Source organism: Megalops cyprinoides, chromosome 23, assembly GCF_013368585.1.
Source record: "Megalops cyprinoides isolate fMegCyp1 chromosome 23, fMegCyp1.pri, whole genome shotgun sequence".
NCBI classification, from domain to species: Eukaryota; Metazoa; Chordata; class Actinopteri; order Elopiformes; family Megalopidae; genus Megalops; species Megalops cyprinoides.
In genome coordinates, this window is record NC_050605.1 from 10,095,706 (window position 1) to 10,123,610 (window position 27,905).

At 41.6% G+C, this 27,905-nt stretch overlaps 1 protein-coding gene across 1 annotated transcript; it reads right to left on the reverse strand.

The window, feature by feature from the left end:
- Positions 1-134: 134 nt before the first annotated feature.
- Positions 135-27,905, reverse strand: LOC118770430 (receptor-type tyrosine-protein phosphatase R-like). Its single transcript, XM_036518086.1, has 14 exons — positions 27,625-27,905; positions 23,886-24,190; positions 13,202-13,315; positions 12,310-12,459; positions 9,950-10,060; positions 8,661-8,959; positions 5,547-5,736; positions 4,841-4,925; positions 4,563-4,639; positions 3,834-3,971; positions 3,191-3,301; positions 2,270-2,427; positions 1,379-1,492; positions 135-315 (listed from the first exon to the last, which is right to left on the reverse strand). Exons 1-14 carry the CDS (start codon positions 27,683-27,685, stop codon positions 222-224), a joined length of 2,007 nt encoding a protein of 668 aa, XP_036373979.1. The 5' UTR covers positions 27,686-27,905; the 3' UTR covers positions 135-221.

Sequence of the window (27,905 nt, forward strand, 5' to 3'; positions counted from 1 at the left end):
AGGGATAGGATGGAGAGAAGAAAGTATGTTCCTTAACAACTGTTCAGATCTCTTAATCTCTCTCTTCTAGTTTTTCTGTTCCCTTATAAACTGCATAGGGGATAGCTAATCCCATAGGATCCAGTCCTCGTGCCACTACAGGTATGAGAGACAGTCGCCAGGTAAATGAGAACCCCTGTGGCTTCCTCCACTGCTCTGAGAATAAAGTGCCAGCCAAGTCTTCACGGGCCCGCGCTGACTGAGAGCTGGCTCTCGTAGAGATTCAGGGCATGGTGGACGAACTCGTACTGCTCTTCTGTTTGAATCATGCCTCCCCTGCACAGCAGACACAAAAAGACAGAGCTTACCACTAATACATTCTGGTAACAGGAACAACGGCTTCATCCTTGAATCTAAAAATTGTTCTGTTTTATAGATTTGTGATTTATAGGTAACGGTTTATGTTGTGAAGATATTATGAATTTTACTCACTTAAGTCAGGTGGCATAACAATTAAACAAATTGTACATTATACAGTATGGCCGTTCTGTGCACCACCTACTTTTTATTCAACATTTGTCCAAGTATGATTTTTGTAGTAAGTTAAAAGATAAAAAAACTTGAAACCTCTAATTCACAAGGATGTTACTCATAAATGATTTTGGTCACCCATTCAGATTAAAAGGCTGAGTAGTATCTTGTCATAAAGGATCTGCCTCTTAGTACCAAAATCATAATGGTGTGAGAGGCATGAGGGATATGATTTTGGTGCTGTAAAAGATATCTTACCACAACCTGCCAGTTAAATGGGCAATAATTTTGCATGTGAATGCATGTGCATCCGATGTGTCATGGAAATTTTTTTCCTCAAGTTTGACTGAAATCTGTTTGCTGTTTTAAAGTCTTTATTGAATAAACAAAAAAAAATCCACACATATAAAATTTCAACAGTTTTTGCACAGTTGCCATATGGTGATAATGGCTACTTTCTTGATGCTTTAGATTTTACTATAATTCACATGCCCATTAACTGTTTTTTTTTTTTTTATTAGTCAACTCTTCCTGCAAATGTTTTTTTTTTTTTTTAATCAAGAATATATATACAGCCCTCTGACATTGTTTAAGCATGCTTGCTTCAACATGTATTCAGAATTACTTCCGGAATTACTTCCACACAGTTCAATTCACATTCACACGTCTTCCTACAGACCATATAAATATTAGCTATATATTTCCCTATCTCTACTGTGTATGTACAGTCTTCAGTAATCGCCAGTCTTTCTGTGTGTTTTTTCTGTTAAATTATTACTCATATTGTTTGTATATCCGTATGTGATAAACCGAATTAAAGGGCTGTACTTTCTGGGTAATATAGACAAACCTGTGTGAAAAAACACACCTGTCAACTCTTAGCTGGCACACTATTCCCAGGACATCCACAAACCCTTCCTGCTGCAGCTGACGACAACCTATCGTCGTGGCAATGAAACAGCCAGTCCGGCCAATCCCAGCACTGCAGAAAACAAGAGGGGCAGGGTTGGCAATAAGGGCACTTTGCTCTGTAAATCACTCTGAAAACAGATGTCAAAATAAAGATAGTATAAAAGTAAGCAAATATAGATTCAGTACCATTTCCAAACAAAGAGTGTAAGAAGACCAAATGACATTTGTAGGGATTAAGCAGACAACGGTGCAATAGCACATACTGTATATGGTGATGTGTTAACAGCATAAGTATGACAGAAGCAACTTTCTGTCATTTCTGCTGAAATTAAAACCCTATGGTGTAACTACATTAATGATTCAGTAATGTGTAAGGAATAGCATATTAAAAAGACGATGTTAAAAATAAAAATTATTTTCATAGAGGTTCTAATCACAGTAGCTTGTTTGTATGAGGAGCCTATGCGATGGTGTATTTTACAGTCATTGGAGTCACTCATCTCAGTGTCTTAACACAAAGAATGTTTCACTATAGACTCAAGTTGCAACCATTTACCATTTGGAAATACAACCATGGTGATGACAGACACAATCAATTTTACAACTTGCAGTATGCAACCCACTGGAAACCCTCTCAGACACTTCTAACTTTCAGGAACCAGATAACATGGTCCAGCTGACCTCGCCCCTAAACTGTGCTCGTCAATAAACAGGTTTAGCACGGAGTGGGACGCATTTTGAAGCCCTCCTCTTGATTTTGGAGGCTGAGGCCGGCCGTGAGTTCCATGCTGCAGGCCTGGTCTGGGTGCAGCAGGGAGGGAGCTGTGCGTGGCTGCCCATGCGGTACCTGCAGTGCACAATGACGGGTCCCCTGGAGTCTGAGACACGCCGCTCCCCCTCCACGTCCGCCATGAGCTGTAGGAGAGGCTGGGCGCTGTCGGGGGTCTTGTGGTCCGGCCACGAGGTGTACCAGTAATGCTTCACACTGCGGCTCTGACCCCCATGCTGTTGGAAACACACACGCACACGCACACGCACACACACACATCGAAACACAATAGGTTATCCTGCAGGATGTACTTTATGGTGTGACACATAAGCATCTGTGTGCTGTATTGTTACCCACTGTACCCACCATAACTCAGAGTTTAGTTAATGGGAAAGTTATAATCTTCCTAGTGTATATGCACAATAGCTTATACAGTGTACACTGACTGTTCAATTCCACATTACTGTATTATATAAATACATCAGGAAAATGACATGATTAACTGTTTGGCTTAAACAGAAAGTGGGGGCTCACAGCTGTGTTTCGGGGCTGGGTGAATGAGCCTGATCCTCAGCTGAACTCATGAAATCAAGCAGGACCTGACGTGATAGCACTCCTTTCCTTTGCAACTAAAGTGCAGCCATTTGCCAGACTCTGCCAGTTTTAAAAACCAGATGAATCATATCTATTTGATGAACCATCAGAAAACGAGTGTGACTACCTGAAGTTATCTAACAGGTAGCAACTTCCCTCCTCCTTGTTTATTTGTTGTGTGCAAATATTGGGCATACATCATTGAGTGAGAAACACTGCCAACAGCATGAGTTATTATATGATGTGAAAGCAAATATTTTTGTTTCATCCAGTGGAAGTTATTAGTGATGTTGCAGTTATGTACTGGAAACATACAATGTCTCAAGTCTGTGTCCTTCAAGTAGGCAACAGCTGCAGAGAAAAGGTACGACAAGATAATCGTAGCAGCATTACAGGTGATCTTACCTGCAGTGTCAGGTTGCGGATGGTGTAGTGGTCACATTCTTCCACACTTTCCACAAGAACCTCCACCTTTCCATAGATGCCCCGTTTTTCAGGCCAGTAGAGCACGCATTTCTGGAGTTGAAAAATAAAGAAAGCGGTCCTTTCAATGACACCTGAATGACATTCCATTCTAATTCTAGTAATATTGAAATTATGTAGGGCAAATGAAGGAACTGAGAGCCAAGAATTGCAGTTAGAATGGGTTGCACAAAGAATCTTATCAGACAAAAAACTTCATTTCCACATTTGATGTTGTCATCCCTCATTAACAGATTTTCATGTTTTCTCATTGATTTCTCTTGAAATCAATCAGAAAACCACACCGCTTTCCACGCAGAAATAGAACAAAATAGAATGTTCTGTTTCTGTTCTGTCTGAGAAATGAAAATCTCTCATACTTAAGCAAGAAGAGGACAGAGATTACTTCCAAATGACAGGCTTAAGATGGCCCTACGCAGGCACACCCAAATGAAATTAAAATTGATTAAATTACACAGTGTGAACCAGCTCTGGGCTTATTGGATAGGATGGGTGCACCAGTGTGTGCGTGTGTAGTGTCCTCTGAGTGCATGTCCCTCTGTCCCAGCAGTAGGGGGCGCCCTACCTCATTCTTCTCCTTTAGCTTGGTGATCATGACGATGATGGGACAGTCCTCTTGCCAGGCCATCTGCCAGAAATCATTGACCGTGTTGATCATGGGGCCCTGTGTGGCGATGTAGGTCCTCTCATCTCCCATGTAGCCCTGGCCCAACATAGAGAGAGAGAGAGGAGTTGTCATCTTGCTTATTGCACCAGCACACAGCACAACTCTGTGATTCATCAGTCTAACACCGTACACTTCTGGTCTGCTCCCTCTGTCATTACATAGTGCATCATCAGGTGGCAATGTGGTACCGATGTCAGGCAACTGGACCACAAGGGAAAAGTTTGTAAGTTGCTTTGTACATTTGCGCAGGCTTCTTAACTTAAACTACTATAGTATATATCCAGCCTGACAAAACAGAAAAAGGCTATATATGTCAGCTCAATGTACAATTTGTATGGACTTATTAATAATAATTTCCCCATTTCCTTTGGAAATTACCACTGTCATAGAAGATGGCACTCTTTTTTCAGAGAAATACAAAGAAAATGGATGATGTCTGATCAGACCACCCTTGGCCCAACTTCAGAAAAAAAGCTTGAATGAGTAGAGACAAAAAGTTAAGACTACGTTTTGTTAAGTATTTTCTGAAACAGATTTAGAGTATAATTGGTCATGCTAGCCTTTCATATATAGATTTGACTCTTCACGTCCTACAGCTAATGAAGGGAAATTTTGGCAGCAGCTCACTCGGATGTAGTTGGCGTTGATGTAGCTACTGAGTGGATCACCAGCCTTGGTCTTCAGGATCACCCTGGAATGGGGATCTAAAAAGGACAAATAAGTGATACTTGTTAGAAAAGAAAAGGAATGAAAGGTTGCAAAAAGTCCCATATGACAAAATAGATCCCAAGAAGTGTTATTTGTTACCAATGACAACCCTGAACAAGGGCAATGTAGGGCGACTCCCTTATGTTAATATTATATTAAAAATAAAATCCTAGTGATTTTTAAGACAGAATACTGACTTGGCAAAATAGTCCTGTATCTGTTTTTTGTTCCATGACTGGGAACGTCCAGCTCTTTCGGATCCACAAAATTCATTGGGATTTCCTTGGGAAAACACACACACATACACACACACACACACACAAAGCATTAGCGGGAGTACAGAATATTAATTCTGTACCATTCTGAGATCAAGGAGAAAATGCTTTACATTGCACCACAAATGAAATTTCCAATCTGGGAATCTACGTTTTTATAATTTCAGACAATATTACAATGTGCTTCATCCTTAACTGTGACCATAAAAATAACTTTTCAGTGTGGGGCCAGTGTAGAATACTGTCTAGTAATCTAGTATATCTAGTATACTAGATATACTAGATATTACTAAGCTTGTAATATGCAATTGGAAACATGTTATGTAATATAATGCCAATATTATAATTTAATGCCAATGTATTGGAATATAACAGCTGCAAAAAAGCACAATGTTGAATATGACATATAGGTTTTTTTTTATCCCTGAAAGCTCCTTCGTTTTCTCCTGCCCCAGTCCCTACTGATCTGTGATCAACGAACAGGAAGTGAGGCCTGACATGCTAAATGTAGATCAAAAAACAGGGCCTCAGGGCTGTTTGAAATGCTGTAGAAGGACTGTGTGTCCGCATTTCAGTCATGTCGTTTCACAGTGCTGCAGCAGCACGGAGAGGCTGAGAATCTCCTCACTGCAAACTCGGCATGCAGCAGCCGCTTGCTGAGCGTGGCGTGGCGGAGCTGCTGGCGGGACAGGGTGCGGCCGGCGGACTGCAGGTACTCCAGCGCGGCGCGCTCCCGGGGAACGGAGACCGCCCTGCTCAGGGGCTCCACGCAGCCCAGGGCGCTCATGTCCAGCACCAGAGACACGTTGGAGCCTCGCCTGCAAGGAGAGAGCACGGGCGACACAATTAACGCTGGTATAATTATACTCTGTATCTAATTACATTGGTATAACAGCATTACTAACACTATATAGCTCTTCTTCACTATATAGTGAAACTGTACTGGTTATGCTGTATATCTATTCATAACTAGTATAACTGTACTGGTATTACTGTATATTTGTTTTCATTACTCTGCTATAATTACACTGTGAACGCTGTCTATGTGTTAACCTCTGTTTACAGCAGAATATCTGTTCTTATTACACAAGTAGAACAGCACTGCTTGTGTTGCATATCTGTTCAACATTTAACATTTTAAAAGAGAATGCTGTAGACAGCACAAATGAAAGAAAATCCCTTTCTCCTTTTTTTAATTTGTACAAATCTTCAAATATGTGAAATGATGTTATAACATGACAGAACAAACACAACTGCAACACTTCTTGAGGTATCAGTGTCATAATGAGGCAACTCACTGCATCTAACACTGAAGTTAAGAAAGGTTATCTAATTATGCCTGTCTGGTGTTCAGGTTGGCAGTGGCTATACTTAAAAGGTGAACATTGTACCAATGGAGCTGGAAGCATGTAATGGACCTAAACATACCACTAGAGGGCAGTCATGTGCAACATTAGACACTCTGGATTATTTCTTGTATTGCTGCTCTCTGCTGACTCCCTCAGGCTAAGCTTGCTTCTAACATTGTGCTCATCCATGGCAAGATACGTTTCAAATGATATTTCCAGACAGAGACTCAGAGAAGTGTTTCAGACTGGAAATATAGCAGTAATTGTATCAAAACTGAAAAGAAAATAAAAACAAATAGCCAACTGGCAAGTGGGAGCAATGGGGCCTGCTTTACAAGTCAACACTATAACAATGACATACAGGTTTGTAAAAAATATTTTTCATGTTGGAAAAGATTCAGTCCTCTTCATGCTCAAGACAACAGTGCTCATTTTTCAAAAAGCACTTCTACATGCTCAGCCAATTGACCTCCCTCCTCACCTATAACCGCCACCACCGAAACCTCAAATTACAGCTAAGGCTAAATGTTTTCACAGCATTAATTTAGCATTGCAACAGCATTTTCATATCACCTAGCCATTGTGAGAATGATCTGTACTTGCTGGGCAGTCACAGCTTGCTTGTGTTGCATGGTCAGAGCATCATTCTCAAGGGATCAAGGGAGTACAAATTAGACTGACTGCAACAACTGTGGTTGACCTGAAGTCCACAAAAACATAGTGCATTGTGGGTTGTGGTAATCCCAGAGCAGTTTGGATCCTGTCCACTGGGATTTTTCCAGCCCAGCTCTTGATGGCCTTGTTGGCTTGGTGGGCTCGATTTGTGAATCCCCACCTAACTCCTCCAGTAGAATAGATGCTACGGTTTCCATGGTTACCACAAGAGTCTCGTGACCTGCCACAGACAGGTAAACCTGACAAACCTCTGGCCCATCACCCACCCCATTTTGTTGACCCTGCTGCGTGTCTCAACACGACCCACTGTAACATTCCTCTAACATTACAGTAATGCTTCCAGCTCACATAGCACCAACACACTGTAACATTGTAACAAACTGGCAACAACATTATAGCAAACTTGTGACAAGACACATTGGAAGGAAAAGATGAAAACATTGTGTCTTTGCTGGGTTGTTAAAATGTCAAAGCAATGTTATCTCAGCTGGGCTGTAATCGTACGCATCCGCTTATGTTCATAGCAAATCCCATTATTCATTACATCCTGCATAATTTACATTTGAGTATTTTTATAGCTACATTTCCTGAGGCAGGTCTGTACCCTTGTACTTTGCTCAAGGGTATTGCAGCAGTGTCCCAACTGGGATTTCTGTCTGCAACCTTCAAATCTCAAGGTTCCCAAATGCTACATGACACTCCTGTCCATACTTGTGAGCTAGAATTGGTATAACAGGAAGTGAAAACATTTCCAGTATCCAATATATTATTCTGTGTATATTGTGTGTGTATATCTACACACAAAAACACACAGAAACACAGCATGTCCCGTTGGAATGAGAATGCCAGTACCACACTTGGCAGCCAATGACAGTTGCTAGTATCAACAGGCTGTCACATGCATGAGTGGGCGGTGTTGACATGCTACAGATACACACCAAAACACTGCAGACGTACTACAATTCAGGCACACATGAGAGTGTGTGATTCATCAGTCCTGGACAGCAGTAACACAAAAACCAGTGAAAGATGAATTCCGTTATGCATTAGTTACATACTACAGATTAATGGAATGATGTTTTTTTTTTCAATAAATGATAAATTTTTCCAGTGGAGACCCTTCCGAAGTACAATGTCAAGAGCACTGCAGTACTTGATGCTGTACTTTAGCTTAAGTACCTTGCCCAAGTGCTTTGCTGGAAATATGTTTGTTTAAGCAGAGTGCAGTGAAGTTGTGTCTGTATGCTGCTTCTGTTAAGATGAGCTCCTTAAAGAAAAGTATAACAAAGTCATGTATTCAACTTAATTTATTAAGAATAAATAGCTCAAAGACAGAAGCCAGGAACAACTGAGACAGTTATATCAAATTTGTTCAAGGGGAAATATAAACATTTTTTGATTTACAGTAGCTCAAACACACCTGAAAAAAAAATATATATATGTATATATATATATATATAGTGTACAGTAAATGTAGAGTAGATGTAGATGTATGCCAAATAAATATCAGTGTTCCGTTAAGAGCTCAATTACGTCTAGTGAGGGTTCAGCTGGAACAAGACCCAGCAGCATAGACGATAGGATCTGAGGACCACATCTGAGGAACGCTTTTCTGCTGGAAAAACAAGGGTGTTCAACTACACCTCCCCAAACTGCATATGTCTTCTAGAGCACAAGCTATGCTCCTCTTTCCTCCACACGTCAGGCCCTAATCTCACCTCTCCTGGAGGCCAGTGGCGGTCTTCATCCTGAAGGGGGAGGGGCTGGCAGACAGGCAGGGCTTGATGTCCAGGACGGGGGGGCACAGTGGACTCTGGGGCAGGCACTGGGGCTTGGTGATGGGGAATGCGCTGGTGGTTTTGGGGCCTTGCTCAGCCTGCACCATGCTGTCGGCAATCTTCACCTTGACCTGCGGCGGAGCGTGGGCCGTGATGGGGGTCAGGTGCAGGCCTGGGCTTGGTGGCCCCTTCTGCTGCTGATCTGGCAACTGGACCTTCTCCTTCAACCGGTACAGTACCTACAGATCAGCACCGGGTCAAACGGCACTGCCACCATATGCCTGGCATCCACCGCATGAGCAGATCAACACCATATCAGAAGTGAGCAGTCAAGGCCAACAAGTTAAAAACTGAAAACAAAAACAACTGTGGATATTTGGCATCATAAAAAGCAAAAAGCCCCTACTCTGACCTGTCAGACCACACAAGCAACCACTAGTGAAAAGTTCTCATGTTTACAAAAGCAGGCAATGAAAGCAGATCCCATCAGGAGATGTTGTGATTCTTTCAAAGTAACACAACAGGAGATGGATAGCCGCATTACAATTCAACAAACAAGGGCTGTTCTTGGAAAAAAATGTCAGCATACAACATATATATATATATATAGTGTATATTGTATACTATGTATATATATATATATATATATATATATATATATATATAATGTGTGTGTGTGTAATTATATTGATTATTGTAAGCTGTGAGTACAAGCTTGTAATACAAGGATTGTAATCACTCAAATGTATGATTATCTGATTACATACGTTAGTAAGAGATACGTTTCAGGGCTGACAAACACAATACCTACTGTCACGAGGAATCACCTCCTGTACTACAGGCAGAATTGGTTTACATACACTTTCTCCACACAGCCTGGCAAACTGAAATGTAACACCACTATTGGATTTGCCAGCATTGCATTTTGAGTGCACTTTTCCCCCTGAAATGTAGAATAAAAAACGGAGCTTTTCCTGAGAAGACATGATCCATAATTAATCAAACTCGCTGAAACAACAGGAGCGCCACAAATGAGAAGATATCTAAACTCAGTTATCAAGCAGTGATAACATTTGCAACCATCTGGACAGATGGCTTTCTATGTAGGTAACCACTCAGTTGCTCAACATTCAAGAAACTCACAGCGAGTAGCCACAAGATGCTAAGACCAGCAGTCCACCCGAAAAGAATGAAAGAATGAGTAAATTTAATAGGAGGGTGTAACTTACCATTAAACAAGTGACGATGATCACGAAGATGGTGAGAAAAATAACCACGGCGTAAAATCCCTCTTGGGTCCACACATTGTCCCTGTCATGCTGCCCCTGTAGCACATTCTTCTACAGATAGGAGGGGGAACAAGAAGCATAGCACAGCCCCCGGTTACTGTTGCTGTGACACCCCAAGGGGGACTGCTTTTCCCTACCAGACAGACCACCTTCAACAGCACAGACAGCCAATCCTGCCACACGTGGCTCAGTGCTTTCACCTTGCTCACGTCTAACCTGTGCAGACACCACTGATGCAGAGCGACACCCTGCCCTGGAGATGCACTTTGACAGGTGAACAGGGCTGGCAGCAGTGCTGTCAGGAGCCAAACCCACACAGAGAGGGATGGGAACTCAGGCTCCTCCCCCAATCCTACACCACAGCTCCTCCCACTTAAAACAGTCACACCCATTACCACACCTCCTCACTACTCAGTATCAGTAAAAGCAAAAGGGGAAACCCTGGGAGGGATGTAGTCTTATGAGAAGTTACAAAAAGGCATTTTTTCAGAGGTAGGGAAGTTCTGGTTGCCAGCATATCAGATGAGGGACCTGCTCTTTAAAATGGATTTGGGAATCCCAGGCACTTGAGCCTGCGGCAGGAAATGGAAGAAACAAACATACCACCTGTCAATTCCCTACATGTTCATGGATTTGCAGCGGCTCACTGGATTCAATTACTCACACAGGAAGCTATAAATCCTATTAGCGTCCGGGCAAGAGGTTGTTCAGGCAGATGGTAATGACCCAAACGGCTCATTTTCAATTATAAAAAAGCCAATGTGTTATACGTGACACTATTATGGTACCATGTGTTGTTGGGCGTTGCTCCCAGGCCACCAAATGTGAAAATTATGCAAACAGTTACAGCTGAATTGCACAATATAAAAGGGAGGGAGAATTCTCTTGAATTCTAATCTTGAATAATTTGGTTACGTATGGACGCATGTACACGGATTTGAAATAATCGTCCGTCTCCCAGCCTGCATCTCTAGAGAATACATTAAACATGCATGTCTGAAGTGATAAACGAGCCCTTAATGCGAAACCCATTCAAAGACCCAGGATTAAAACGGCGTTTGAGTTCTCTCAATTTGTCAGCGGTTATTACTACAAGCCTTGTGGAGTGAGAAAGAAAGAGTGGATGAGAGGGAAAAGAAGAGCATGTACTGTTTGAGAGGAGAGAATGAAAGTCCTTGCATGTATGGCCCATTTCAGAGAGTGCGGGAGGTGAAATACTTCATTAATGCCTGAACAGAATCTATAACCACTGCATATGCTTCAGTCTGCATGCCGCCCTCAGAATTGTTAGGTACTCCTTCCCTAAGGCATATCTGTGTCTCGTTGTTTTCATATACACAAAGGTAAGCGTAATGAATCCATCACCAACCTAATTCATCAAGGATTCAAATAAAACCTTTAATTTAGTTTAATTTGGCTGAATTTGGGGAAAAAGTGAAAAAGAAAATAAGGATTAATTAAATTTAAAACTGTTTTAACAAAGGGAAGCCACCACTGCCTGGTCACTTTGTTCTCATCAGACATCTCATGCTGTTTGCAGCTAATCACCCATCAGAGAACTCCAGAGAACCGCCATGCCTAGACACTAAATTACCTGCTAGGGAAAGGATGGCACATCACCAGTCCAGGATGGGCCATGCCTCCCAGTTCAGGAGTGCAGAACCAAAAAAAACAAAAAACAAGTTTCCAAATCAAGCCACTGCACACCTGAGCTACATAGATGTTTCTGTGAGTGGCAGACATGACACAGGTGCCACTTACAAATACCCTCTGAAAAGATTTCTCAGTTTTATTCAGTGATGACAAAGCCCTGCCCCTAAGCGCAGCCTGAGAGCAGGTTTTTTTTAAGTGTTTATGCATACTTATAAATCTTTTAAGTGCAGCCTACTTTGATTTGAATGTGGTCATGCCCAACAATTGTGGAAAAAAAACATACAAAGTAATTTACATTGTCCATTTATACAGCTACAAGAAATTCAGGCTACAGTAACATTGCGCTCAAGAGTAAAATGGCAGTGCAGGACTCCATACTACAACGTTTTGGTTGTAAGTTCAGTCTTCAAACCACTGTATCACACTCATGCATTCACTGGAGTTCCTCAAGGGAAAACAAATGATTAAATCCAAAAAGGAACCAAGGTAAAGAAAATCTCACCTGGGGTGGCAGCAGAACCAGAAATCTCTTCGAATCTCAAAAACCATGAATGGCAAGATCCATTCTATATCAGACTCTGATCTGTTATATGTCATCCATTTATGTCTTATGAGAGTGGCAGGTGGCTCCATCTTTGGGGACGCACCTCTGGGGTGACATCTATGACTCCAAACTGTTCCAGGCCCCTGTGGAGGACGTTGATGTTGAGGGAGTTCATCACCTCCTCAGACGGGAGTGGCCCCGCAGCCCTCAGCCCCTCCGACGACACGAACAGCTCAATACCATTCTTCCTCTCCTGGGGAGGAAGTGGAGCGAATCAGACTCAATGCAGCAATATGGTAGGTGGAGGTGTGAGGTGGTGCTTAGAGGCCTAGACTTTTAGGCCGATAAAATCTGCAGGTTCAAGTTCTAGGGTAGAGCACTGCTGTCATAGCCTTGAGCAAGAGACATAAGCTAAATATATTTCAGCTGTAGCAAGGGATGATATGCAAAACACATCTGCAAAGCAAATAAATAGATTGACAATAACAATAATAATGGAGTCAATGCAGTCAATATCCTGAATTCCACATTGGCCAATAGATTATAGCAAATTCTTTTTAATGGAAACCTAGGATGGTTCTCTGAGAAAATAAAATGAAAGGAAATGATGTACAACTGTTTTTGGATGCACAACACATTTATAAATCACTGAATGGGCTTGGTGTATGCTTGGTGTGTCTGACAACACTTTCCAGGGTTTGTTTCTTCTACTAATTAACTTCTTCTGAACACCCATTTCAAGCTCCAAGCAAGTACATATAAAATCGTAAATTGTTCTCAAAGAACAGATCCCACGCGCCCTTTAACAAATACGTGAATGATTCTAAACTCAGAGCAGCAAGCATCTATTTCAGGATATTTGACCTAAACACCACTGTCTGAACTGCAGAAAACTGATCCACCCCAGAATATAGTTCCTGTCCCTTTGTTGAGAACAGGTTAACTTTTTCACGTCGCCGGTCCTGTCTGGACGCTGGGTTATTGTGAGCGCTTACGTTGAGGCGGTTGATGTGCACTTGTCGGGGACGGACGTCTAAAGCGGCCGCCACGCCCTCCTGGAACGTGCGGAGAGAGGTCACGTTCAGCTTTCGGATGTCCACCTGCAGCATCTGCACGGAGGACAGAGAGGCATCACCATGGTAACCAGTGCTGCCCACTGAAGCCGAAGGGACCCGCAATTGAAAAACAAATGTTTCATCGGTCCACTCTGAAAATAACTGGAAAGAAATCAACCACACAGGACATCTTTTCAAGAAATATGTACTTGAAGGCCATGTTAAATATTCTCCAGGAAAACTATAAAAAAAATACCACCAACAAAGAGCTTAGAGTAGGTGTTTGGCTGGACATACCAAACCAAGCATGTACCAAATAGAGCTGATCATATTAGGCCAACCAAACATGTAGATGTAATTGTAGCAGTAGGGATATCACAGCCTAATATATCCTATATTTGTTATTCAAAAAGGCAAGGGCTTTCTGCTAAAGCATTAATCACCAAATGCTTGATAACATCTTCATGTCTACATCGGCAGAGGCTCTGACATTGTCAGGGACCGTGATAGACTCCTAGAGGACATTATAATAAAATCAAAAATCATTTCATAAACCTGAAAAAGGAAGGCAGACCTGTACATGGATATCAAACTTCTCTTCTTTATTTTCAAATGAAATGTAATCTGAATTCCGGATCAGCAAGATGCCATGTCCAGAGGCGACCAAAGATGAAAGTGGGTGTATGCAGTGTTGGGGGAAGGTCAGACCGTAAAGCCGGTGTTGGGAACATGACACTTGGCCATTCCCAATCAAATTCAGCATCTCAAAATGCTTTTAACAATAACATTGTGCCACTGGGCTGTATCAGTGCATGCGTTGACACACTTTGTGTGCTTTTGGTTTTCAGAAATATATGTGGGCGGCAGTGTAGCATAGTGGTTAAGGAGCAGGACTCGTAACCGAAAGGTTGCCAGTTCAATCCCCGCTGGGACACTGCTGCTGTACCCTTGGGCAAGGTACATAACTCACAATTGCCTCAGTAAATATCCAGCTGTATAAATGGATAACATTGTAAAGAACTGTAACCTATGTAAGTCGCTTTGGATAAAAGCATCTGCCAAATGAATAAATGTAAATATGTCCATGGCAGGTGTAAACTAGACACAGCTTAATGGGCACAGAGGCAATGGGCACAGAAAATATTCAGAATTTGAAAGGTGCACTTTTGTTCACCCCTGTGCACCACTCTTCCATTGTTTTATAAGAAAGTAAACCCAAGATCTTTGAGACGATTTGTTCTGTGAATGCATTAACAGTGCAGCTGTGCCCGCTTTCAGAATATCCTCTCCATAACCATGAATCTACCACCGAAAACCCTGACAGACAGGGCCATCTGAGGAGGGTTTTCTTTGTTCTCCTCTGTGAGGCGTATTTGTTATACTGTACTTCCAATCTTATTTTCCTCCAAATGATCCCCATTACATACAAATAATCCGGTTTGCCTGAAGCCACGGAGTAGCTCCTGACAGTGCATGACAACAAAGCGTGCCATAAATAAATGGCGGTACGTTGGGAATGGCCTGCAGCAGTGGGGACGAGGGGAGGTGAAGGGAAAGCTGCGGGCTCTGCGCAGCTTCTGTCTGTCAGATGAAAAACAAGACAAGGCGTGACGGCACCCGCACCTCTGACAGCGGCTCTCACTCACGGCTCGAATGGCCCCAGGGCCGCGTTTAAACGGGCGCAAACAAACAACAGCTCTATCGCTCGACGAGCTGAAAAACTGTCATGCAGGGAGTTTCACTAAAGCTCCCTCCCCCCACCCTGGTATGCATGATGTCAACTTAATAATTCATTAAGAAAAAAAATCATCACCATCCTCTCCGACCCCACCCCCCCACGTTTATAAACAGTGCTTATATAAAACAACAGTGTCATTCATATTTACACAGAGGATATCTTTTATGTATTCAGAGACGATGTTCCCTCTTTACGGTTTTGGGCTACATTATAGATGACTCATTAGGCCTAAAAATAAACCAACGTGATGAGAACTTTCAGGAACTCAGATCCTCCTCCGCAGAGACTCCTCAGGATAGCCTCAGATGCCTTGGCCTTACACGGCCCTGCTCTCCAAGCGGGGGCTGTCGGCTCGAGTAAAAAAGACATAGCTGGATGTGAGGAGTCAGGTGAGGCCAGGCCAGGAACTCTCCCGTGCTCCTCCGAACACACTCTTCCTCAGCACCGACAAGGGAGCCCAGAGGCCTGTGTATGCCCAACTTGTGCTGGCAGAGAGGGGAGGGGGCAGTTTGTCACACCTCTGCCCTCCCCCCACACATCAGATACGAGCTGGCTTCCTGACACCTTCCCCTGGCGTACATTGACACAAAGATCCGTACTGGCATGGCCGCTGTTTGGGCCCTGTGGGGGAGAGAGCCATGCGTTTAAAGAGCACAGCTCAGGACAGGAGGAAAACAGGAAACAGCCGTGGGATGTTCACCAATGGAGAAGTTAAATGGCTGTAATTAAACCAATCAGTGGGCGTCTTCCATGTGCCCTTACTGAGCGCTTGAGTGTACTGCTGTGTAGGTGTAGCGGCATGGTATCCAGCTTAAAGAGCATTTCCATTGGTTATGATGGCCAGACAGTAGAGCACCAGTGGCATCTCACTTGGATGCTAATTTGTCACTATGTCATGTAAATATCTCTGCACATTTAATGGCAATGGATCACAATCCTGGGATGGTGAGATTCATCACCATCTACAAACAGACATGAATATGAAGGGCAATGGTGTATTACGCCACTTGCATATTTATCTTAAACAAAGTTTTGAATCTCTGAATCTCTTCCATTAGTTGCAACACATCTGGGCCATGAATGCAAAAAAATGATTCATCAGATTGAAATTTTCTTAGCAAGCATTTACAAATGTAGTACCACCTAAACAGCAGTATGGTTCAGACATAAAATCCAATAATTGGTGGATAGTTCAGTAATTGCTTTTTATCAGGTCTTTCCTAACAGAAAACCTGCAAATGTCACCACCACAGCGCTTTAGTTCCAGCGTCTAAGCATAGTACATCTACAGATTTCCCAGAATTCAACTGATAAACAAGCCAGGCGACCCAACAGCAGGCCTCACTGCCTCTGTCTGACATCTGCCTGAGGTGAGCAGACCCCCTTCAGCGCGTCCCACCACTCATAGACCCATCCGAAGCCACAGTCTCACGGCAGGGCTTCAGCAGGTCAGCCGCAACAAAACCAACAGGGTCTGCCGCTCTGAGGCCGCGCTCCTTCAGAGCTAGTAAGCGCCTTCTGCCACATCGAGGTATCTAACGCTTTTCGCTTTTGGGGGATACCCAAAGTCCCGGCATCTTTATGCAAAAGGAGAAACGCAAACGCGACCTGCTGAAAACAACAACCCGGACGGTGGCAGTCGGGATCTCTTCTCGACTGGTGGGCGCAGGCGCTCTTTCGGTGGTATTGCTCGGACTCAACCCTCTGCAGAGGACTATTACAGGTGCAATTATTTTAAGAGATGACATCCTCCCACGCCATGCCCGCAATGAGAGTGGATTTTGGTTTGTTGGCGTGTGGGCTGCAATTCCACTGCTGCCCTTGCAGCTAATGGCATTTTCAGCTTTCTCTGCGTGTGGTATTCATAATGCTGTGCAGTTCTAACTATAATAAATACAAAAAATATATACATATTACATACGTATGGGGTGGCAGTGTAGCACAGTGGTCAGGTGCAGGGCTTGTAACCAAAAGGTTTCTGGTTTGATTCCCTGCTGGGGCACTGCTGATGTACCCTTGGGTAAGGGACTTAACCTAGAATTATCTCAGTAAAAAGGTATAAATAAGTAACATGTAACAATTGTATCATATATTGCTCTGGATAAGAGCATCTGCTAAATGACAATAATGTAATGTAATATATTATTGTAAGTTATGAGCCATAGGTGATAGCAGACTGCAAGGCCCTGAATGTTCCTCTAATTGAACCTTGGATCCCAGACAGACTAAATTAGCTCACAGCACAGGAGATGCAGGAAATTTATTCCACATATGACAAATCTCCATTAATAACAATTACACCAAACAGCCAGCAATGTCTTGTGCCCACAGAAAAATAATAATTAATCTACTTGAAGCTGGAAGCACAACAAGGATGCTTTTGAAGTATGCATATCAATAAAAGACTAAAGTACAGGGGAACAGATCACATTAATACTGTTCTGTCCCCTTCCATGAAACCTTTCCTTGTCAATTTAAGTTATTTACAAGACCGCACTTAGGAGTCAATTAAAGACCTTTGTTTGAACTGCATCTGAATGAGCAAACAAATTAGGTGTGCAATAAAAATGAGTACAGAATTTAAATTTTTTAAAAACAATGTGAGAAATTAATGAAAAATTAACATTTACATTTTGTTGCTCAGCAGACACTCCTATCCAATGTGATGTACAAGATGAATCCATTTAGCATTACGCTTACATTTTCGACATCCAACAGATGCTCTTGACTCCAGATGTCAAGCACAAAGGGACATGCAGCAGAATGACACGAAACATTGCACAAATAAGGAAACCAACAACGCACAAGCAAGAGTAGATGCGAAACACGCAAAGCTGAGACCACAGATGCCCACCTAACGCAGCACACATGTGCAACACAATATACCTAACAAGAGTGTACCACTCCAACACAATGCCAACATATACCCAGAGCCTCGCAACAGTAAAAAACGCACATCATATCTGGGCATTTTCTGTTAAGATAAGGCACACAGTAAGACACAGATAGCAAGACAATAAAGCATTTAATCTGGAATCTTTATTTTGTGAAATTAATTGGCGATGGAGCATCTTAGTTAAATGGAGAGTCCGTGCATAGTGAACATTGACAGGTCAGCTCTGAAATAACCCACAAAAAGGGTTAAACACAGCTGATCATGCTCCCCTGAGAGTGGGTTTAACAGTTTGTACTCTGAAAGACTGGCCCTAGATGAGTTTTAGCTTTGCTTATATAATGGTGATCAGGAACAGGGCTGGGTTAAGCTGATCCTACAGAATTTGTTGGGAGCAGAAGCATCTGGAGCAACCTGAAGCCCTGTGGATGTGTGCTGCCCAGGGTATGCACCATCCTGCAAACACCGGAAGTTATCTATTAATCATCTGAGTTTTATTGGACTTAATTGACTTAACTTACTTAAAAAATTTAATTGGCTTAATTTGAATTTATGATTTATGACTTTCCATGGAGTGAGCCCAGAAGGGGTGTCTGCTTCATTATTCAAGATCATCCCATTCATAACCATCTTCTGCCACAGCAGAGCAAGAAAATTACATGCAGATACTTGACAAAACACTGACAAATAACACATGTGTATTGTGTATAAATTGAGGTAACCCGATTCTATTCAGATCTGCAGTCATATTATTATTGCACATTATTCAGATGCATGGGAAAGAAAGTGCAGGGATTCTTACATAAATGTTCAATTATTCCGTACTTGCTGAATTTGAAATGCCATTAATAATGTGATTTCATCCAAGACAGTACATTAAACAATCCCTTTAATATAGCATTCCGTTCATTGCGATTCAGTGGATCATGAATAAATCCTTACCTTTTGATGGCTTAGCTAACCACCGGCTATCAATATTGACTGCTATAAAAGAGTTGCCTTAAATTTTAACATGGTCACTGAGAACACTGGTCTAATGGATGATATACCAAGAGCCTTAGTGGAGTCATCTGAGTCTTTATCCCTTGATTTCTCTTTATCTCCAGTAGTTATGAGCACAGAGAATCTTCACCTTTGCACGTAATCTGTTTGCCTCTGCTTGACTGGATATTTATGTTGTGTTGCTTCTCGAGGAAATTATATGGGGTGGCTTTTTATAATTCATTGTTGTACTGTGATTTTGTCTTTATCTTGACACTAAATGACAATACTCAGATCTCATAGTGGAGGAATTGAGCTCTCTTCAAGCCAAACAGCATGCTAGCCAAACAGCACACAACTATTCTGCAGTGGCTGACTGCCACAGTACAATGTTGGTCATGTGATTCACAATATAAACTGACATTATTCAGGAGAAGACAGCATGTCTGAAGGAACCATCTGCCCCAGTCTATAACAAATAAAATGTGTGTTCATTGAAGACTGGTTGGTTTTGAGAATACAGAAAGCACTCTGAATATAGAAAGTACTCCTTTTAATAGATGAACATCTTTGAAAATATCTTAAACATCTTGCCACAGGGCACCCTTAGGCGTTTTGGATTTGGCATTATGAGCTGCTAAGGTTACTAAGGACAAACAGAAAAAAAAACCATTAATTTCGAGTCCTTGTTTTCTGTGAAATAAATGACACTGCCACTCCCAAATTCCAAGCATCCACTTCAGCACACTAAAGAGGAGCAAACATTACCTATGTCTGGACACATAAGCCTAAATAAAAATTTGAACCAATACAACATGAACCAATTCAAGTAACGTTTTCTGTTTCACAGCCAGGCATTATCAAATGACACTTCCATCCAATGACTCAGTTCCTGAGCACCCAAGGTAAACCCTCTGTGCTGTAATTGGACCCCTCTTTTTACTCTGAGGAATTCTAGAACAGAATTTTAAAAATCCTTATTTTGGCAATCATAACTTTGGGGACTTTCAGAGGATGATTGGTATTTAATCTTATACACAGTCAGGAGGTAAATTTCCTTTTCGCATGCACTGACAGTTAAATACACTGTTGGGAAATGGAGAATATTTTTCATGACTTATGTAGGTATAACTTTTATTTGGAGACACCTTTAAGAGACCTTATTCTCACTTATCAAAATAAATGAGGTCTTCCTTCAATGTAGAGTATTGAAAATCTTACCATGAAAATTCATGACTTATCATGGGCATGTTGAACCTGCCCTCATATTAGACTATATATTTCAACAATGACTCTTGTAAGGAATAATGAAAAATAACAATTCTCTGCACAGTACAGAATCAACCAGGCACCAGTGTCTGTTTATTCTTTGCAATCCTTGATGCATCTGTAAGCTGCCTGGGTTTTTTGTAGACTGGCTCCAATATCAATGCACTGACTTCAAGCCCTTCGGGGGCCATAATCAAATCTGATATAATGCCTCTGAAGGGCTAAGTTACCTTTAGTATGCAGATCGAGTGCAATGGCATTACGTTTTCTACGATCGATGTGGTACGCTTGTAGCCCTCTAGAATTTCAGCACATAGAATACAAAGTGGTATGAAAGTGAAGCGGAAGGTCATTCTTTGTATAACTGAAGGATAGAAAAACAGACCTTACTCACATCTATATTCATACTGATCCAAACAAGTATTAGTAAATTGTGTTGAATTTTTGTGACTTGAAAAGACCATTAAAGACATTAGTTCCTTTAGCAGCTGATGGAAATATGTATCATAGTTTGGTCTTACTATTTTGTTGCTATTACTAAACACCATTTCATAATTGATCCAAAAACCTACTGTGCTTGTGATAGTTTTCACAGCGTTGAGTATTTTTGTTATAGCTTTGGTTACTGTTTCCATTATGATTTTTTTAAATGTTAAAGATTTTTTAAATTATTTCATTGCCAAAGAGCAATTCGTAAATGCACCTAACCTTTCTATGCTTTTGGCTGCCATGTTTGATTTTGTACAGACATAGCTGTTACCCCGTCAGGGTATAACTCCAAGTACTTGTGTGCCAACCCGTGGACCCACCATAGGCTATATGATGTTGGTATGGACACACTTGTCGAGAGTTATTGCTGTCATAACTGAATTATCCCAGACAAACTTTGGTTGCGGGTGTGTGTGACACAGGAGCTGATCTGCGCTCTGTTAGGTTCAATTCATTAAAAAGCCTGAACAATGGGTCACATCCCTCTTTTCCCTGATTAGAGAAAGGCTCTGACATAGCCAGCTGGTGATACTGGGCCTCAATTAGCTGGCAAGACCAGGCCAGGAAATAAAGAATAACAGGATGACAGTATGGTGGTAATACTGTTGAAAGCTACCGTAATATTAAAGGGAATCCGATGTAGTGCAATTGCTCTTCTTTAATCGTATCATGCTGTTTAGTGCTAATATGACAAAGTAGCACTGATAACACAACCTCTAACCATGATGCTTTGCAGCTTGACAATTATTTCCATTTGGCAAAACTCCATTTTGAAATCAATCTGTCTTGCTCACAGCTTTGAAATCTTTCAAGACTATGTGGCAGCGATTGACTGGTAAAATACGACAAAGTGATACAAATGAAAATTTTAGTATATAATCACAAATATGAACATGTATTAAGCAGTTCCGTAAGTTGTTTTGAAGAGAAACAAGCTGAATGCTGACATTCTGACCATTTCCCGTTTTTACAGGGATACAGCGCTCAAATTACTTTCCAGAACAACAGATCAATGGCACTAATATTTCAAGGACTGGGCAGTTGCAGTTCTGGTTTTGAAAATGGTCCAAGGCATGCATCACCTCATCTGTGAAAATCTCCCTTGCTTGGTAACAGGGGCATCCTCCAGTATCCAGTCCATCAACCCAAAATACGATTTAGAAACACTCCTAATTTTCTGTCAGTGAGGGTTTTTGTCTATTTAAAACAGTGCCAGGAAAATGTAGATGTCTCACCGGAGAAGGCAAAGCAAACTGACAATCTACTGTATGCATCAGTTCGATGACAAAAAGATTTTATGCATTTTTGCGCTTTTATAATCTGAGTACATTATTTGCTGTACTTGGATTTTTGGGTATATCAGCTTGGTTGATAATCACCTGTGTCAACTAGATGAGTTTTACCCAGAGGCCTCGGGCTCTTTAGAAGGTGACAAGATGTTGCCTTGATTCACCCTGAGCCATACCTCTATTACAGGGTTATTCAAGCTCCAGTCTGGAGTGCCTCTGTGTCTATAGCCTTTCATTAAGGATGGCAATTAACCAGCTGGATTCAGCTTTAATTAAAGCTCATCTAGATTGAACCAATTTAGAGTGCTAGCAGTTGATAGTTGGAAAACAGTCTGAATTGCAGGCCCTCCTGACAAGAATGGAGTTGCCCTGTTCTATATTATGAGGGTTGACTGAGAAATTCAAAAACTCAGGCAAACAATGCCCTGAAAAGGACAATCACGAGATAGCCTCCTTGTATCCTGTCTCCGATGACAGATTACTGCACTTGCCGAAGTGGGGCACCTTCCAAAGCCCTCCTGCTAGGTGCATTACACCCATTGGGTGGCTGCAATTTCCAAAAACGGCATCGATGACAGAGGTGCACAGTTCCTGCTTTCAGTACTCACACACCATGCAGTCTGTGAAATGAGAAATGTTGCTGAATACTCTGCCCCTTTACCATCAGGGCTAAAACAAGGCAGACATCAACTTGCCCTGTGGGGTGCTGCATTCACAATATGCAGTACAAAAACTCAAGTCAAAATGCTTATCTAACTATAACCAAAGCCCATTGTTGAGATAAGCATCAATGTGAATACATAGATGTGTACTTACATATAGGCAAAAATGAAATATTACCATGAGGCGATGAAGCGATGCTTAGAATCATTTCTAATTACCCATCATTTTTCCACTGAACCCGAATCATGTTAACTCTTGCTGAACACTCAAGGGGGGAATTCTTTCCAAATGGTCCTACTTCTCCTTGAAGAGGCAAATGCTATTATTGGGAGAGTATACTTGCATGATCATGTGGTGCACTAATGCATTATAGATTTTTGTTCCACTATGAGTCATGTGGGTCGGCATCCTGATATACAGTTACCTGTTATGACTGTAAGTCCAGCCATCCCTCACTGGACAGGCTGGATGTTATTCTAGCAGAGGGATTTTTTTCATTTGTCACTGAAACGATGAGGGGAACAATGGGCCTCTTTGGGAGTATTAGGGTTCAAGCATGTGTAGTGAACACAAACACAGCAATAATCCTTCTGCAATGGCAATGACCTTCCATTGTTCCAGGGCCACCCACCTTTACACTGAGCTATTTCCTCTTTTTTCAAAACATATTATCCTTTCTTGGGCTTACATTTACATTTATTCATTTGGCAGACGCTTTTATCCAAAGCGACTTACATAGGTTACAGTTCTTTACAATGTTATCCATTTATACAGCTGGATATTTGCTGAGGCAACTGTGGGTTAAGTACCTTGCCCAACCTTTCGGTTACGAGTCCTGCTCCTTAACCACTATGCTACACTGCCGCTTGTGTCTGGATAATGAACAATAGCTGCCATAGAATTAATATGAGCTTAAATATAAGTTTTCTAAAAAAAATTGCTGATAAATGCCTGAAAAAAATTACATGGCCAACCAAATAAATTCTCTGAGGTGCCACCCTGACATCTAAATGCTTGAACTGCTTGCTCTGCCCGAGAAACGCTTTCTCTGATATGTCTTTCTCACAAAGTGTCCCTACAGGCCCTTTAAAATTCTTTGCCCTTGTGAACTGGACGCAGACGTTTGACTGTTGTGACTGAAATGAGATGTTGGAACACATGGTTATATGACTGGGTGTGCCAAATTGTCAAAACGCTGTCGCCTGCCAATATTTCAGATGAGTGCCCTTGCATAAAAACAGATGTGTCAGATAATAGAATGACAGTAGCAGTAGAAAGTAAATGTAAAAAATGTGTTCCTACCACAGTGACGATGTGCTGTGTTGACACTGGGATGTTCTCCACCTGCATGACGAGGTCAGTCCGCGCTAGGAAGCCAGCGCCCTGATTGTTGGGGGCCTGGACAAAACGGGGTCCTTGAATGGCAGCAGGACGCTGTTTGCCCATTCTCATGTGTGATGGAGAGTGAAAGGTGGTCCTTTGCTTGCCTTCATCCCCCACATCCAAGCTCCTCTGTGAGCCTTCAGCGTGGCGGTATGCTGGGACCGTATGCTCTGACCGCCAGGTCTGTGTGGTCAAAAAGCGGTCACGGTCCCCTGAGAAGCCACCTGGTACACAGAGACACACAGAGTGATGGAAGAGCCAACACTGCTACCACTCACATATAGAACAAGGGATTATAATTAAGACTGCCACTGTCTCTGTGGCACAGTGGAGCCTTTCAGCTGAGGCCAAAACATGCAGATGGAAAGTGATTGCATTACTAATATTTAATATTAGATTTTCAGAGGCAAGACACCCTTTGAAAACTAATGTGCTTTCACACATTTGTGCAGGTGTTTAGTGATCACCCAGTAACTGTCTTTGTATAAATGGATAAATCGAAGATAAAAATTAAATTCTAAATGAAGGTTCATGGTCAAGACATTGTCCTCTGCAGCACTGGAAAATAACTAATTTACCACATATTTGTGATCACGTCAGGATTATTGCATTCTGTGATTAATTTCAAAAGTGATTAAAACTTCATGACTGAACGCCAGTGTTTTTTTTTTTTTGCAAAATATCTTGATAACATAACAAATAAAAAGACAAAGTCCAGCATTGCAAAAATCCAAACATAAAGAGTAAATGTTGTCTCTCAGGGCTCTGCTTTCAGGCATCTCTGCACTGGCACACACAAGCTCAGTCATAGGCTTAGACCCTGCCATGGAAAGATGAGTGCTTTGATTTGTACAGGGGAGGCAATCTACTTTGTGTAAATGGAATTCCTACAGAGTTGTATGACACACAGGTGTTGTCAGATAGCATGTGGCTTCATATAATAATGAAACCACTGTTTTTCCCAGCAAGGTCTCGTAGGATTCAAATAATAAGTGAAACACAAGCTCTTGCCTGATCATGTCTAATTGGAAACAGTTTGTTGATGAGCAAGGGGCAAACCAGAAACACCCTTTCTTCATACAAGGTACTAGAAAACAGGAAAGCAAATCAGAACATAGAGATAAGCTTCAACTGAGGGGAATTAACTGTGTCATTTTGCTTGTAAGCTCAGTTAAATCTATTTTACCAGTTTTGGGCAGATTTTAGTTCATCTGACCTCATTTCTATTGCTATGAGATTGAGCAGACCTCTGCAATCAAAATTCAGTGAGAGAGGGGGGATAAAGAAAGAGAGGAATGGAGAGGTTGAGAGAGAGAAAAAGAGAGATAACTCTGGGATCTTCCCCTCACTCTCATTCATCTATTAATCCCAGGGGCTATAAGACCTGTCCTCCTTTTTTGCTGAATGCTGCAAGGAAATTTTAAAGGTGAGAGAGACACTCAAAGAACAAATATCACATTAGAACCAACTGGTATTACATCACATTAGCATCTCACCTCAAAGGTTATTCACATACGTGTTAAATGTAGGACCTAGTTGAACTATGGAGGAAATAAGAATTTCCATTTAGATACAGAGACCTGAGTTGCTGGCTGGTTTTCACCAGTTATTTGCTCAAAGTGGATTCTAGCCCAAAGGGCATAGTGATTTAAACCAGGAGAGCCAGATGCAACAATCAGGGAATTGAATTAAAGGTCAAACAACAAGACATCCTCATCTTTGTTGTGTTAATACAGGAACTTACTTTAAGGTACATCCTCTACTCATGGCTGTCCCACAGTGCAGTACTTCACTCATTCATGCCCACATCATGCCAATGGAACTATAGTTCTCTATTGTACAGCATACAATAACATAACTGAACAGGACTGATGGCTTTTTGTTAAAAATCTATGTATTTATGAAAGTTTTAATCATCATTAGTACTAATAGTATTTTTGTAGGAGTACTACCACTACTGACTTTCACAGGTTAGGCTCCCCATGTAAGACCCAGAGATAAAAAGGATCATTTTTATTAACCAGCCATTGGTTACAGATAAAGCATTTATTTTTTTTATATTTCAATATTATGCAACATTACAATGCATTGTATGAATAATTGTCATATGCTGCAACTTGCGGTGACTGTTGTGTAAGCCATGGCAATTTTTCTGAAATGGCATGACAGTTCTGACTGTATATAGTTGTTCCTTGTAAGGTACGTTGCAGCAAGTTTGAGATTTTTTATGGCATAGAGCCAATTTGTAGTAAATGTTTGAAAATTGCTCCCATATACCCATGTGGTGTTTTGTGTCGGGTGGATAACATCTGTAACAAATGTGGGGTTTCTGTGATGTATGTGTGATTTTTAATTTTTGAAAATAAAAAATTCAGGCAACTGTTATAGCGCCACGATGTGTCTGTTCAGAGCCATACTAGTGATGGGTCTTGGTGGGTCTTGTTATTGTCTTTCATTAACTGAATGAATTTACTGAGTTTCCACTGCTACACCGCCTGGATTTTATAAGCTTACTGGTGAATTTGTGATTGCTGCTTGGCACATTGGGGGTCTTTCAACATAGTATTTTTAGCAGTATGTCTTAGCAATTGCAGGGACTGGGATAAAGGGGTTGTATACTGTATTTTCAGAAGTATGGTTCATGAAGAAAATTAGGTGATGTATTTAAAGTTTCCCTGAGCATTCCTAGGCATATGTACTGGGGTTTTTTTTTTTTTTTTTGGTAATCTGCCGAATGATTTCATTGTATTTATTTATTTTAGAATTTTGAGATAAATTACAAGATGGCCGTCGTACTACATGACTAATTTGCACCACGTATTCATTGCCGTCTAATAGCCTGTCAAGTTTCAGAAAATTCCGGCAGCTGTAAAAGTTATGTCCATTTTTAGGAGGAGCTGCAACAACTACAACTATACCAACTAAAACACCTATAATACAAATCGTGTGAGGAACAAACATAACCATATTGTCAATTTATCCAATACCGTACAATAGTTATGTTCCATCTGTGTGTGACATGATGTTGGTTGCCTCGATGTAACACTGCGTGTCGTGTGTAAGAGAAGCAGGTTCACTTGTTTCCCCCCGAGTGACAGCTTTGTTTTCCGGCGACTGCTAGCCTTGGTGCTGAAGAGAGATTCGACTGGAAGTAGACATTTGTTTGTCAATCGCAATCACTAGTATTGCTGACGAAATTTAAGAAAAACTTGGTGTCTTCTTTGCTTGTCTTTATACACAGATACATATAATGCAGTTGTGATAAAGCTATCCCTTTCGTAAACAGTTCAATCGTGCAGAATTTATCATCGTTGGCATCCTCAAGTGCAAGGAATTATACTCACAAAAGTCGGTGCAGCGTCGTCATAAAATAGAGATACTGAATAGTTAACAACGTGCATAGTATATTTAACTATGTATTGGATTAGAACCTGGTTCTCAATTCAAACAACCTAGAGTGATCACATTTCGAGCCACTGGTTTGTTTTTTTACGATTATTTACAACATACGACCATACGAGCCCTGGTATCTGATTCAGTACCCATAAATAAAAAATGTGAAAAGCTAGTAGTAACTGAAATCAGTGCAATGATATTTAGCCGACAAAACACAGACGTCACTTGATCTCTGCACCTGTACTCAATGACAAATTCTTACCGGCAATTTTGAGCTGGAGCAATACATAAACAACAATCGCCACGCCGTTTCCTCCTCGCATGTTTCCGTGAGGTATGGATTTTCTTCCAGCGTTTCTGCGGTTGCGGGTGTTATCTGGGGGTGTATGCCGGCTAGTCCTGGGGGAATTCTGACGGCTTTACCGTTGCTATATTTTGCTTATGTCCTTTCCCCTCAGTATTTGTCATTTCAGTTTACAGTGGCTGAGTCGCGCAGACACTTCTGGGGACTAGCCCAGCAGGGCGAGGACCGTAGCATAACAA

Excerpts from the sequence above, each read along its gene's own strand:
- LOC118770430 (XM_036518086.1), bottom strand. The coding sequence starts at position 27,685 with ATGCGAGGAGGAAACGGCGTGGCGATTGTTGTTTATGTATTGCTCCAG. Across the intron at positions 13,316-23,885 it reads CACAGCACATCGTCACTGTG|ATGCTGCAGGTGGACATCCG; the intron begins GTAGGAACACAT and ends TCCTCCGTGCAG. Across the intron at positions 3,972-4,562 it reads TCAACGCCAACTACATCCGA|GGCTACATGGGAGATGAGAG; the intron begins GTGAGCTGCTGC and ends ATGTTGGGCCAG.